This window comes from Anabrus simplex, chromosome 2 (assembly GCF_040414725.1).
Source record: "Anabrus simplex isolate iqAnaSimp1 chromosome 2, ASM4041472v1, whole genome shotgun sequence".
NCBI lineage: Eukaryota > Metazoa > Arthropoda > Insecta > Orthoptera > Tettigoniidae > Anabrus > Anabrus simplex.
The window spans coordinates 576,303,878-576,320,135 of record NC_090266.1 but is presented as its reverse complement, the minus strand read 5'-3'; the positions used below and the strand labels follow the sequence as shown (position 1 = coordinate 576,320,135).

General features: G+C 41.1%; 1 protein-coding gene across 1 annotated transcript in view; it reads right to left on the bottom strand.

Annotated features, from left to right (window-relative positions):
* Positions 1–365: 365 nt before the first annotated feature.
* LOC136863609 (pyrimidodiazepine synthase) overlaps positions 366–16,258 on the bottom strand; it is a 165,793-nt gene continuing 149,900 nt past the window's right edge. The window contains exons 3-5 of the mRNA XM_067139979.2: positions 16,049–16,181; positions 8,437–8,552; positions 366–627 (exon numbers count right to left, since the gene is read on the bottom strand). Of these exons, the coding sequence (XP_066996080.1) occupies positions 499–627; positions 8,437–8,552; positions 16,049–16,181 (378 nt within the window). The 3' untranslated portion in view covers positions 366–498. The remainder of the gene's footprint in view (positions 628–8,436; positions 8,553–16,048; positions 16,182–16,258) is intronic.

Genomic DNA, 16,258 nt, shown 5'->3' with positions numbered 1-16,258 from the left:
TTTCTCGCTGATCTAAGTGTCAAAGCGTGTGGTCTTTCTTCAGCTACGTGTTGTTGGATTAGAAGAACTCTGTCCGAGTAACCAGCCTTGAAAATATGTATTCGTCACTGCAATATGTATGCCCGTAATAAGGACGGGATATAACGAAGACCACCTTACAAGATTATGTTAGGTATAGAGAGGGCGTAGGGACTTTTCTTCAGTGAGAATGATTTAAAAATCTAGCTTGATTTATGAAATATATTTATTTATTTATTTATCGACCTTGTTTCCTTACTTTCAAAAATCATACAAGTTACAGAAAAATTCAGAGAGGCAAAAATAGGAATATACATATATGAAACATTCAGTAAGGAGCTGGTTATTATAATAATGACATTCTTTAATAGATTATTGTCATTATAATTGGTCACAACGTTTAGGAGACGACATATTTGAAAGCTCCATTCTTAAAGCATGAGACATTTAGTTCGGATGCACCTTTTCAAGGTACTCAGCTTACAGATCATCAAAGGGTGGGTTAGGATCGTCACGAAGGTACCCAACCAAGAACTTCAAGTGAGTTTCTTGATCGATGATGGTTTTCTTGACAGGATCCAGTTCCTGCATAGCCTGCCTCCAAGCAATCTGAAATAAAGAGCAACATAATATACTTGTATATAATTACGCATTTTCCCAATAATACTGATTATCAAATTCATACATTCAAAGAATATTTCAATGGCTTTCGTATATGTTATCATACGTTCGCGTACGGAAATGAAAACTGGCTAGCAGTTTTAAATAACATGCGCCTTGCTATCCGTTAATCATCCAGAGTGAAGAATTTTAAATTAGTTATAAATGTAAGAACAAATTTAACAACAAAATAAAGCACCCATGTTTATAAATAAGAGAACACCTTGAAACACTAGAGATAGGAAGTTCATATTCACACTACATGTTCATTGGTATGTTCTGGAGAAACGATTAGTATTTCAGTCACCTACGTTCAGCATGTGTCCTGTTGCCTAGTAGGCACAGGGTCCTCCATGGGCACTGAGAATTTGTTCCATGCGTGATGGCATCGACGCGTATAAGGCGCGAATGGCGTCCTGTGGTATAGCCATCCATGCTGCATTCACCTGGTTCCACAGTTCATCTTTGGTGGGTGACAATGGGTCACAGCGCCGCACCCATCGTTTCACCATATACCACACATTTTCGATTGGCGACAAGTCCGGTGATCGGGCGGGCCAGGGCAACATTCTGACATCCTGTGACAACAAGAAAGCACGTATTCATGCAGCAACGTGTGGTCGTTTATTGTACTGCTGAACTATGCCGTCTGAGTTGTCGTGCAGAAAGAGTATGGCTACGGGTCGCAGGATGTCATTCACGTAGGTCAAACTGGTCATAGCGCCCTGGACACGTACCAACTGTGATTTGTGGTTGTACCCAATAGCACCCCCACACCATAAGGCCTTGAGTTGGCGCTGTATGTATTGTGCGAATGCAGTTAATGTGATGCATCTTCCCCTGTCTGCGGCGTACCAAAATGCGGACGTCATTTTCAAAAAAAAAGAATCTGGATTCGTCCAAAAACACTATCTGCTGCCATTCCTGTCCCCAGTGATGACGTTCCATACACCATTACACTCTGGCATGTTTATGCACATTAGTCAAAGGTAGGCGGAGAAGTGGACGACGCGCCAGTAACACAGACCGTAATAAACGGCTGCAGACTGTCACTCCTGATAGTGTACGATGTGTTACACTGTTCCACTGTTGCGCCAGAGCCAAGGGGGACGCAGATCTCTCCTGCCATTCGGATGAGGTGTCGATCTTGTCGGGGGTTGGGGGAGGGTGTTCTGGGAGGTGTGACCAGACTATTTCATCGTGTTCTACGGCCTTCTGTGAACCATTCTGTACACACCCGTGCACTACCGACACACTTCGTCCCATACGAGCAGCAGTTTCCCTGATGAATGCATCACGTTCTCTCATGCCAATAATGCGCTCTCTTTCAAACTCACTCATTTGACGGTACGGTTCTCGCATACGACTGCAAGGCATCCTGCACGTCTGCTCAAGTCACACTGATCAATTGCCATCGGTTTATAGTGAAAACGAGAGCAGCAGGCACATTTTAGCAGTCGGTGGTGGTGCGCCGAGATATCGATGTGGACCTTGAACCTGAGGGCCAACATGGTTCAAATGCTAATCATTTCTTCAAAACATATAATGCACATGTTCTGTGAATATAAACTTCCTATCTCCTGTCCTTCAAGGTGTTCTGGTTTTAATGATCATGAGTGTATATCAATGAAAAGAAGTCCAGCTCCATGGCTAAATGGAGAGCGTGCTGGCCTTTGGTCACAGGGGTCCAGGATTCGATTCCCGGCGGTGTCGGGAATTTTAACCATAATTGGTTAATTTCGCTGACACGGGGAGTGGGTTTATGTGTCTTCTTCATCATCATTTCATCCTCATCACGACTCGCAGGTCGCCTAAGGCGTCAAATCAAAAGATCTCCATCTGGCGAGCCGAACTTATCCTCGCACACTCCCGGCACTAAAAGCCTTACGCCATTTCTGTTTTTTTAATGAAAAGAAAATATGATTTTGCCACTGTTTTACGAGACTTTTAATATATCATACTGAAGGTGAATTTAGTTTGGGACATAATGCACCTGGAAAGGGGACTTTTAGCATTCAGCTGGCAATTCCGTTCCTGAATATTCTAATTTTTCTTTCCAACTTGTGCTATGCAGTTACGTTCTCGATGATTTCAGATTTAAACTTGGTCTCCTCAAGCTGCTTTCCGACTGGCTAACCCACCGTTCCCTGGTCATTATGCTTTGCTAGGTAAGCTGATGCCTCTTTGTGACCATGTTATCCTGTTCAGTTCACGCCAGGGAAAGGATGGTCATCTTAAAATAATGTCTGATTCTCAGGAAACCTCTTTGCCTTTGAGATATTAATTACATCGCTTGAGGGAGGGATGGTTAAACTTATTTCCATTGCATTATAAGAAATATTTTCTTCTTTAAAGGTTAGAAGTTTCTGAATTTAGGCTATTGTTGGTATTCAAATCATCAAGTGAAACTCATGTGTCATTTATTCTTTATCTCGCATGTGCGGCTTTCAATTCTACATTTTTAAATATCACTGAGTGCCATTATCGATACATTTAAGGTTAAAAAACGATTCTTGTAACTTGATTCTGGACAACCTTGTACGCCACGTGGTGGCATTTTATTTGGGTGATGGCCCTTCTAACCTCGTTATTTGAACTGCAATCCCTTCTTTAGGTGGTTTCATTTAATTTGTCTGTTGGTTATTGATGTGCTATTTTTCGTACGTGTGATTCGGTAACAATGATTTGATGTGCTGAAAATTTATGTTTCCCACCGCCGAACGACTTCCTGCTCTCTGCGATTGAGCCTGTACTGGTACTCCACATTTTCAGCCCATCACGCTTTCAGCGATGTTTTTGTTAATTATTTCGATATTTTTGGCTATTTTAACTTTGTCTTCTTTTCAAGTAGGATGAGAAAACATGAGGAAATAGGGAGGCCCCTCTGCCTCCCATATAGGTTCTTCTACTTTTCTTTGTTTTGCTTGTTGCCTTAGCATGTCATTCCCCTATGTTTATTAAATCATGAAAAACTTTTGAAAATAAAATTTCCTTCAGTCACATCGCTTAACCATGCCCCCATATCTTTTAATCCTCTAAATTTTGTAATGTGCCCCTTAAGGTTAATAATAATAATAATAATAATAATAATAATAACAATAATAATAATAATAATAATAATAATAATAAACCGTATCTGTAAATAACAAGAGCCTCCGTAGCTCAATCGGCAGCTCACCGGCCTCTTACAGCTGGGTTCCGTGGTTCAAATCCCGGTCACTCCATGTGAGATTTGTGCTGGACAAAGCGGAGTTGGGACAGGTTTTTCTCCGAGTATTCCGGTTTTCCTTGTCATATCTCATTCCAGCAACACTCTCCATTACCATTTCATTTCATCTGTTATTCATTAATCATTGCCCCAGAGAAGTGCGACAGGCTTCGGCAGCCGGTACAGTTCATATCCTCGCCACATGATGGGGGCTTCATTCATTCCATTCTTGACCCGGTCAAATGACTGGAAACAGGTCGTGGATATTCATCTGTAAATAACTGCGAGCCGATGACCTAGATGTTAGGCCTCTTTACACAACCAAGACCATAAACATTACGTAGCACCTTATACACTATTGGACATATCATGTCTACCAATATACAAACATGCGGAAAGGTAATTTGCCTCCAATTACATATAATATGATAAGCAGCAATGAAAGGACTATTATTTCCTGTGCGTTGAGAAGTTCCCATTTCCCCATTCCTGAACATTATTTTAATGTATTGCAGTGACTGTTGTAGTATTCATTTCTACCTTCAACTACGTTATTTTAAACTATGTTTATTATCGTCAAAATCTAGCTTCCTGGATAGCCAGAGTATCCTTGTTCTTATGTAAAGAACTATCTATATAAGTAACTATTGTAAAATCGAGGAGAATCAAATCAATTTGTAACTCAAATTATATTACTCGATGATGATGGAATTATTCATTGTAAACATTCTCAATTGTTCCTTGTTCTGTGATCGTTCAGATGTTGCCCGGAATTATTTTTTATTTAGGGGTCGCCCTTAGTTACTTTTATTGGCATAACTGAGTGACTCGATTTGATTATTTGTCCTTGACCTATACGGACGTGTTATGAAACGTCAAGTTCATTGCTGGTGCTAATCAGCTGTGGGGTTTGATTACTTTGAATTTAATGTGTAATATATATACTGTAATCCAATCTTGATTATTATCCTTCAATACCCCTTTTTACTTGTGGTTCCTATATGGTTTCATGATGATTATTAATTTACATATTTTTCCGTCTGAATGATATTTTTATGTTTTCGTTCATTGAGGCGTTGACGTACTCATATTAATAATCTCAGTTGGGATAAACGACACATGAATTTGAAGTATATCACTCGGTTCAAATTCATGTGTCGTTTATAAATATAAATTCAATATGTTGTAGGACATATTGAATTTATATTTATCTGGTAACGTCATTTTATCCTTTAATTGTTCTCTATATTCTATTTGGCTTTTGAATTGTGCTCCTTTCCACTTTGCCGAATTACCTCAGCAATTGAGAATTATTTAACCGCAACTCAAAATAAACTTAACCAAAATATTTATGAATTAATTGACAAGTTAATACAATTTCCCTTCGCCTGATACTCTTTGTTTTGTAAAGCATCTTGTTATTTACCGGCATATTAAAAGTTGTCTTAATTAATTCTGATTTTATCACTGTTTAATTTGGTCAGGTAGATGGCAACCACGTAACGATCCACGGAATTTGGAGAAATTTATGGGCAGCTTCTTCCACGTTATACTGGTTTGAAAATGAATTTGGTGTTTGGCGTCATCGATTAATTCATTAATTAATGAATCGTGCCGTCACAATCATCGTGAACTAAAGGCTACGCCTTGTCACCCAAACCAACCTTTCCAATTCCCTGTCGTCCTTTTCAGTTCTTCGTAACTCTTGAAATCAACCCTGCCCTTTATGTTATACACGCAATTTTTTCTTGGTATTCCTGTCTTCTCCAGGAACGTTCCTTCGATTATCTTTTCCAAAAAGTGTATCTGTCTCAATATCTGGCCTACGAAATTAATTTTATTCTTTTACATTTCTTCCCAGATTCCTCTCTTTTCATTCACTTCCTTTAAAATGCATATATTGGTTTTCTTCTCTGTCCAACCTATTTTTCTCACATTTCTTCGTACCCACATTTCGGCAGCTTCCTTGTCCTCTTTCCCTTTGCCTATTTTCCAACTCTCGCAGATACAGGGATCTGTAACATGATTTAGATTACTATTGCCCCATTTTCAAATTTTGAAAACTAAGAAACAGGGACGTGGTTTCTTTTTTTCGATAAATAATGACCTTCTCTATACTGGCGGCCGCTTGATACGTGCTAATGTGCTTTAGTACCCTGGCACTTCACTCTAACAGAACAAAATTTTGTTCTCTTCGCTCTATTTACCGTTTTACAAGGTATAATATATAATATATATAGAATCTGTTTTACGTCGCACCGATACGACACACAGATAGGTCTTACGGCGACGATGGGATAGGAGACAGCTAGGAGTGGGAATGAAGCGACCGTGACCTTAATTAAAGTACAACCCCAGCATTTGCCTGTTATGAAAATGGGAAACCACGGGAAACTATCTCATGGCTGCCGACTGTGGGGTTTGAACCCACTATCTCCCGAATGCAAGCTGATAGCTATGTGACCCAAACTGCACAGCTACTTCCTCGGTTTTTACAAGAGAAACTGGTGTGCTGAGTTGCTGGCTTGGCTTCGGCTCACGAGGAAGTAGAGAATTCACGCATCTGAAATTCTAGAGAAAGGCTATGACGGAATGCAATGCGTATAAATATGCTCTTACAGAAGCGTAGCGATAAAACACACTTGCTAGGAAAGGTGTATAACTATCCGAAAACATTAGCTGCGCACAATGTGAGTTTCTTATGCGGACGAGACCATGTGCGAGACAACATGAATGAGGGGAAGAACGTTCACTTCGCTACTTGCAGCGGAAGTGCTCACGTCGGGCGTCGGCTCTTCGTAATTGGAACTGTATTAGGGTTAAGATCTCACGTGAGCAGCACAGCAATAGTTACCCCCTCCACTACCTTCTGCCTCTTCCAAGTTCACGGCCCCGCGCAGGTTTGTGCCATCAGGTTGTAACTCGCAGCACCGGACTATCGGAGTAGTACACATTTGAAGTAGGGATGGGCTTGAGCGCAGCTTGAACAGCTCGAGCTGATGACGTCACTGCTCGATTTAGGTCGAGCAGTACTCGAGCAGGAGTATGGCCCGCCATCTGTGAGTGATATCCTTGCACTAAATCAGTTGCGTGGCAATCTTCTTTCGTCTTTGATGTCAAATACAGCATGTTCGTGGTAATAAAATAAGTTTATATCGAAATATATTAAATTATTAATGCCTAATCCACTAGAATTACAAGAACATAATTCCAGCCCTATGTGTCCATTGATGCATTTTCGCAACATGCAATATGTACGGATTGTGAGATGTAATTTTTAAAAAATTCTGAAAGTTCAGTAAATCCTACCAGACTCAGGACTTCAGCTTTGTTCAAATTTTCTTCTTATTATTACTATTCTCCCTCCTTTCCCTTTTCCTAATTAGCATATACGGCAACAAAATAATTATAAATTGAATGGATACACATTAAATATCGAATGTCCCGTCATACCAATGGTGTACTGTATATAAACACGTCTTCGTGCATTAGAAATAGTATCATAGTACTATAATCAAACTGAAAAATATGTTATTCAAATTATACATCCAATGATCAGAAGAACCAGAAATGGAAGTAGCGACCAAATAACGACAGGAAAACCACAGAAATATTATCACTATGCAGAGCGCATCTTCATGTCGAGCAGTCAGTTAAATTTGAAAATAGGTGGCGAGTTGGCCGTGTGGTTAGGAGCGCACAGCTGTGAGCTCGAATCCGGCAGATAGTGGGTTCGAACCCCACTGTCGGCAGCCCTGAAGATGGTTTTCCGTGCTTTCCCATTTTCACACCAGGAAAATGCTGGGGCTGTACCTCAATTAAGGCCACGGCCGCTTCCTTTCAATTCCTAGGCCTTTCCCATTTTCACACCAGGAAAATGCTGGGGCTGTACCTTAATTAAGGCCACGGCCGCTTCCTTCCAATTCCTAGGCCTTTCCTGTCCCATAGTCGCCATAAGACCTATCTGTGTCGGTGCGACGTAAAGCAAATAGCAAAAAAAAAAATGATAACAGAAATTTATTCTGGTCATATATGGGTTTAATAAACTGATGCGTCCACTACGACTTGTGGTACGTCTGTACTTCTGTAGAATGATCGGTAATTACTCTACTACAATGTAATGCCGGAATGCGATGACAAGAGAATGAGTGAAGACGGAAATGTGGCTCGAGTCACAACTCACACGTCTTGCTTAGAGCGCATGCAAGCCTACGTCACGAGGGAATTCTGTGCTGCTCGATCTTGCTCGACCAAGCTCGACACACCAGTTCGTGACGTCATCACTCGAGCCTGCTCGAGCAGGCGATCGAGTGGCCCATCCCTAAGTTGAAGTATAGTACGAGCCGCCACCGCACCGCTCCACTGCACCTATCGTCCTCGTATTTTACTCGTACAGTTCGTGTATGAGTTAGTATTTAATTAAGGATACAGATTCTTACTGTTTATTACTGCGTGAATTGTGAACATCAAGAAGCGTCAAGGCCCATATAAATGAGATATCATTTTTTTCAATTATAAGAACACAACTGTTGTTTCACTTCCATACTTACCAACTTTGGATATTTCTCCTTTGGGAAATTCATGTCCTCGTTGCGCAGAATGTATGGTAACTTCGCACGCTCGCTCCACGGCCACGTCATCAGGTCGACCATGCCAGGCTCCTCACCTGAAAGAGAAGCTAGTTTCAAAAATAATTAACTATAAGGTAATATTTAAGAAGTGGAAACAATTTATCCTGTTCAAACGTTTAAAAGTTCCGATATAACGCAAGAAATATCCCTGCACACACCTGTCATTAGAGGATGAATTACAGTGTTATTCAGACATGTATGACAATCACGTAACACACTCAAATAAAGAATCTTCCGAAAAATGAAGGTATTGTTAAACTAAAATTAATGTTGGTAACATACACCATCATATTATTTGATGTTCAGTCGTGGTAAAATCGAGAAAACGTAAAAAGCATAGGAAAAAAAACTACGTAAAAGTGTGTGAATAATATTTCGGGAGCGTCCCTCCGTTATATTTTCCGATAGTTTCTTACTAGGGCCTACTTCTCGGAGTGTTCCATCATTCGGACGAGGTGCATAGAAATTTAATGGAAATAAGAAGGTAAGAATGAAATAATACTAGCGCTTTTCCTTTCAAATAGCCAGGCCATAGATGAAATACGTTATGTCCAGTAAAATAATAATTGTAGAAGTTATTCTAAGCAAATATTTACTAAAATATCTCCCTACTTTTAATACTGCAGCGTGCAAGAAAATGAATCAACAAGATTCAATAATGTTTTTTTGGAAAATCTTCAGCCTCGTAGAAGCATGTGGACTTCCGTCCCCTCCTTAGCAGGACGTCCGAGTTTAGAGTTTGAGACAAGTATTCTCCCCTAAATATATCTGTGGATTGTTCTAGGCCAGTGTCTTACAAGAGCAGTGCACTGCTGCCGTCATACTACTTAAGTTCTCATACGATCAGATTAAACATTGGAAACAGCTGGATTCTTAGGCCATGATATGACAGACATGCTATGCGTTTACGATAGGACTGGATACGTATGGCAGCTTGGGGCAGTGCTTTTTTTCTGAACTCAAGACTTGAATTCATCTCACTTACAAAAATATGTAGGCTATATATAAGATCAAAATGAAAATCCACAGCCTGTTTCCAGTCATTCGACTGGGTCAGGAATGGAATGAATGAAGCCCCCATCTACCGGCGACGATAGGAAATGTGCCGGCTGCCGAAGCCTGTCGAACTCCTCTGTGGCAATGATAAATGGATAAGATCAAAATAATACTACAAACCATACTATCACTTAAACCAAAAAAGAATCTGCTGAAATTCATTAAATGTCCCAGCCTCTCCAAGAGGCCGAATACAACTCCCCTCATATTCACACATCAAATTACCGACCTCCCGACACTTTCACCTCCTCAGAACCTGCCCGAATATCCTGGCCATAGAGAGGGCGTTGCCCTCTAGGTAACACTCATGATGATAATTTCGGAACTTCCGGGTGAGTTGGCCGTGCGGTTAGAGGCGCGCAGCTGTGAGCTTGCATCCGGGAGATACTGGGTTCGAACCCCACTGTCGGCAGCCCTGAAGATGGTTTTTCGTGTCCCATTTTCACGCCAGGAAAATGCTGGGGCTGTACCTTAATTAAGGCTACGGCCACTTCCTTCCCATTCCTAGGCCTTTCCTACCCCATCGTCGCCATAAGACCTATCTATGTCGGTGCGACGTAAGACAAATAGCGATTTCGGAACTCAAGATCGAGGAACTGAATACAGTACCAGAAGAGTCGGTTAGCATTTAAAAATGTCAAATAAAACCTGCTCAGGCGCATTTTCTAAGACAGATCAGAACAATGATATTTAACAGGGTATACTCATTAAAATTCACCATGCTGTCCCCAGCCGACCTTACTTCTTGCTGAGAACCTGTGTTTACTCTGTACTTTCCCTAAATCTCCGTTGCTATTGAGACTCAGCACATTCCAGGTCCCAATTCATAAATCATTTGTTTTTCTTCATTGCCTGTATCTGTCCGTTACATCCAGCTGGCGAGAAAATGGATTCAGACATACATCCATCCGACTGCTTCTCCAAGAGTCAGATACCGTTAAAAAGGAAGGATTGTGGATGCTGCTCGTACCATTCCAGCATTGCAACCTTGCGTTCATCAATGTTGCAGACACGTTCACCCTTCAGAAATTTGTTGACAGGCCTGCATACATGAAAGTCTCAAGGTGACAGGTCAAGGCTGTAGAGAGAGTGGTCGGTCATGAATCTCCACAATTTCCTCACTAACGTCTCTTGTACGACATTCACAACACATGGACGCACGTGTTCGTGAAATATAAGGATATAAGACTACAAAATACTGTGATGCTTCCTCCTAATCACATAATGCTGAGTTGGATTGTTGAGAATTGCCGCCGATTTTGCTCTTTGCCCATAAAGCCAAACGACGCACGCCAGCTGCCAACTCCTGCTAGAGAATGATAGTATATACTAGAGATGTGCCACTCGATCGCCTGCTCGAGCAGGCTCGAGTGCTGACGTCACAAACTAATGTGTCGAGCTTGGTCGAGCAAGATACAGCAGCACAAAATACCCTCGTGACGTAGGCGTGCATGCGCTCTAAGCAGGACGTGTGTGTTGTGACTCGAGCCACACCTCCGTCTTCACTCATTCCAGCTTTACATTGTAGCAGAGTAATTAGCGATCATTATACAGAAGTACGGACGTGCCACAAGTCGTAGTGGATGCATCAGTTTAGTAAACACATATTTGCCCAGAATACATTTTTGTTATCAAATTTAACTGTCTGCTCGACATGAACATGAGCTCTGCATAGTGTTAATATTTCTATGGTTCTTCTGATCATTGGATGTATAGTTTTACTAACATATTATTTCCATTTTTATTATAATGCTACGATACTATTTCTCCTACACGAAGACGTGTTTATATACAATACACCATTGGTATGATGGGACCTTCGATATTTAATTTGTACCCATTCAATTTATAATTATTTTGCTGCTGTATATGCTAATTAGGGAAAGGGACAGGATAATAGTAATAATAATAAGAAAATCTGAACAGAACTGAAGTCCAGAGTCCGATAGGATATAACTGAACTTTCAGGATTTTTTAAATTACATCTCACAATCCGTAGATATTGCATGTTGCGAAAATGCATCACTGGACAGATAGGGCTGGTATTATGTTCTTGTAATTCAAGTGGATTAGTCATTAATAATTCTATATATTTCGATATAAACTTATTTTATTACCACAAACATGCTGTACTTGAGATTAAGAGCAAAGAAGATTGCCACGCAACTGATTTAGTGCAAGGAAATCACTCACAGGTGGCGGGCCATACTCCTGCTCGAGTACTGCTAAACCTACATCGAGCTATGACATCATCCGCTCGAGCTACTCGAGTTACGCTCAAGCCCATCCAACCCGAGCCCCCTACGATAACTTACTGATGATCACGCAGTGCAGGGAGCAATGGGGCTGAAGTGGGTTTCATCAGATGTCGCGTCGTAAATACTAGAAACGTTGATTTACAGGTGACTAAAGGAAACCGTTCTTAGGGTAGAAGTTAGGCACTCCGGCGTCAGGATCAATGGTTATGACTGTTATGATGCCCTGTTTCACCAAATGTTGAATTTGACAAATTTATGCTTCTCGATATTTGAAACATCTGCAGCCTTATTTTGAAATATTTATATTCTTACCATATACCGTAGGTTCAGTGAGCTAGAATTAAGTGAGCTGTATGATTTTAATACTTTTTATACTTATATCAGTCTTTACATCTTATTCAGGCAGTTTAGTTGCTTCTTTTAGTAATTTTAAAGCATTGAGGAATGTTGGGAAATTACCTGTTTCGTAGTTCATGAGATATAGGTAAATATTATAATATTCACCAAAATGTTGACTGATCACCGTTGACGATAGGTAATTTGACTCGTGTAGCAAGCAACGCGACTTGTGCGGCCTTCATGTGTCTTAGTGAGTAAGAGAAACAGTTGAGGAGGGGATGGCAAATGATTTCGATATCGGTGTAACTGTGGACTGGCACCTCAGTGGGTTGTCCAGTATGGTAATAGCTACGAAATGAAACAGGCACATATCAACTGTTGCGTTGGCTCTGCGTTAAGTGGAAGGTGCATGGACCTAGTGACAATGGTGAACATTCCAAGCGACCGACAATTTTGACGGACCCTCAGATGTGTAATTGTCAAAAGCAGGGCACAGCCGATGACCACCATCAGACAGGAGTTTCAGGTAGCAACGGAGACTGGTACAGTATACCAGCCGCAGTGCATTATACTCTGCACTCTGACATGCCCGTGTTACGTAGATTTGTATGCCATATAGGCATACCAGCACAGATTGGACAATAAAGGTCTGCGGAGCGATTCACAGGGCGTTAGCTAACCACTTCAATAACAGACATCCAAAGACATTTTACAGTACACTTGTCAGGTATTTGTACTGTATATCTATATAACAAGAGCCTTCGTGGCTCAGGCGGCAGCGCGCCGGCCTCTCATCGCTGGGTTCCATGGTTCAAATCCCAGACATTCCATGTGAGATCTGCGCTGGAGAGGTTTTCTCCGGGTACTCCGGTTTTCCCGGTCATATTTCATTCCAGCAAAACTCTCCAATATCATTTCATTTCACCTGCCAGTCATTAATCATTGCCCCAGAGGAGTGCGACAGGGTTCGGCTGCCGGCACAAGTCCCATCATCGCCGCTAGATGGGGCCTCATTAATTCCAGTCCTAACCCGGTCGAATGACTGGAAACGGACTGTGGATTTTCTAATCCATATACCCCCCCCCCCACCTTACCTGTCGTAAGAGGAGATGGAAAGGGGAACCACCCTATGCTCTCACCCTGGGAGCGTAGATTGGCGATCACGTGCTCTATAGCTGAGTCTAACATTGTTCCGAGTTACATGTACCTGGTTCCTCACGTTCATATTTTTATCCGACCTCCCTTAGTCACCACTTGTTCTCTTTCTACCCCGACAGTACATATTTATTTTGCGAGGCCTCGGCTGTCTTTAAATTTTCACGCCCGTCGTGGCCGTCGATACCTTCATTCTTAGAAGAGTCAGACTTCTTCTATATTTCCCATGTGGTTAGTGGCAATTGGGGATGGTTGACCAGTTTAACTTCCTCTTGAACTAATACTCATCACCAAGCAACAAAGACAATAAACACAAAACACAGAAGTTCCTACTCCTACCAGATGGGACAAATAACGTGCTTTAATTTCCTTTCGTGGGCTGCTTACAACAGAAGTATAAATTGATAATTGATAATAATCAAACACCTTAATAACGTAAAATTACTTATAAATGAATGAATGAAGTTGCTTTAAAGCAATGGCTAAGTAATATTTGTACTACCGAAGTATTATCAGCAGTATCTTCTAATGTTACTTTGCTAGACCTAAGTCTAGAAATGAAAGTGTTAAAGGAAATTGCATTTTGTTTTCGCATTGAACGTAGGTATTAAAAGAATTAAAAGCAACTATATAGGCTACGATTGTGTATAGAGTTACGTTAAATACGGTGAATTATTAGCTGGTCAATTCATATGGTTGATACGCGCCTATTTCATGAAGTTCCTCACTGATGCACATTGATGAGGGCGAGCAATATCGTAGACGAAGATGACTTCAGCACCATATTCATCCTTGAAGGGTGCAAATGGTGGAAGAATTCCATCGCTATACCTATGCGAGGTTTACGTCCCTCGAATTTGTATCAAAGGTGCACGATGGTCACACGACTACCCTAGCCCACAACATTACACTACCATCTCCAAACGCATTCACCTCTTGGCCATGCTACTACTTTCCACCACGTCCTTTATGTTTCCATACCCTTTCCCGTCGTGTATCTGGCGTAAGTAACATCCGTAGTTCATATGCAAACATGACTTTACGTAATTGATACAACTCCCAATAAAGATATTGGATGACCCAATTCTCCTCCCAACACGATGGTGATTTTTCCAGTGGAACACGTAAAATCGGTCGAAATTACCTTAACGGAGCACTATGCAACCAATTGCGTACAATTTGTGCAGATACACAGATCCCGATTGCCTCATGAAGTTAGCTGGTAATTGTTGAGCTGTTGAAGTTGATATCCTCCAAGCTGTTACGCGAATGTATCTATCTTGAGGTGGCGTTGTCAACCTCGTGAACCTTGCCTCGGTCTGTTGGTCGTATCATTGGTCTCACGGTACCTTTTCCACGTTCTTGACACTGTACTTTGCGTAACCCATCCGATGCATGATACTGCTGCTTGTGTACGTCTACCCTGAACCTATGCCACAATTTTGTCTCGGTCAAACTGGGAAATACGCATTGCTCATGGAACGTAAACACTAGCTGAAACTCCTACTGATAGACACTACTATCAGTCTTAACCTCAAATGTCAGTGCTCACCCCAGACTCAATACAGACCGTAGGCAGTGACATCTGCTGTATTGTGAACAAGCAGTTGAATTACTTGTGTGTATACAGCCCTTTACTACTTACAACAGAACTACACACTCTCTACCTCATAACGTACTTAACTCCACAACATTCCAAAAATTTTGAGGTTTATGTTTTTTCCAATCGCCTCTTACAAGTTCCCAACGTATTTCTAATCACCCACATACTGTACTCTGTTTAGGGGTTGTAGTAAGGATGTAGAGGAGAGTGCATATAAGTCTCTGCTAAGACATCAACTAGAGTATGGTTCCAGTGTATGGGACCCTCACCCGGATTACCTGATTCAAGAACTGGAAAAAATCCAAAGAAAAGCAGCTCGATTTGTTCTGGGTGATTTCAGACAAAAGAGTAGCGTTACAAAAATTTTGCAATGTTTGGGTTGAGAAGAATTTAGAGAAAGAAGAAGAGCTGCTCGACTAAGTGGTATGTTCCGAGCTGTCAGCGGAGAGATGGCGTGGAATGACATTAGTAGACGAATAGGTTTGAATGGCGTCTATAAAAGTAGGAAAGATCACAATGTGAAGATAAAGTTGGAATTCAAGAGGACAAACTGGGGCAAATATTCATTTATAGGAAGGGGAGTTAGGGATTGGAATAAATTACCAAGGGAGATGTTCAATAAATTTCCAATTTCTTTGAAATCATCTCAGAAAAGGCTAGGAAAGCAACAGATAGGGAAACTGCCACCTGGGCGACTGCCCTAAATGCAGATCAGTATTGATTGATTGATTGAAAAAAAAAGGTTAGATAGTTTTCCTGACTGAGGCTTAGAATTTGCTTCCCATACATGAAGGCTACCCAGTATGCATCGACTCTGAATACACAGAAACGCACTGCATTCGAGTTCAAAAGGTACGAATTCAAGGGGGGAAAACATGCGTGCTGCAATCTTACCTTTACTGTAAAAGACACGTAGAAAATTATGTTAGGCTGGTTTTTTTTAAACAATAACAGGTAAGGCAGCTTCAATATCGACGGACGTCAACTACAATAACATTTAAGGCAAGGTGTCCAATCAAAACAAAAATAAGAATTTAGGTGGGATAATGATACCTAAAATTCAGGTTAAGTTACAAGGATTTTAGGGCACATGTAATGCAAAATGCAATACAACACTTACCACCAAAGAAAGTCGTTTCACGGCTTTCTAATTCGCGTTCGAATTCTTGAAGAATTTCGTATACACCAGACATGTAATGTTCCAGCGGTTTCTTTTCCTTGTCGTGGAACGCGTTATTCATGGCAGTCACCACCTGTAAACAAAGCAGTTCCATATATTTCTGGAATTTTATATGTAATTGAATGTGATGACACTTTAATGCATAACGCT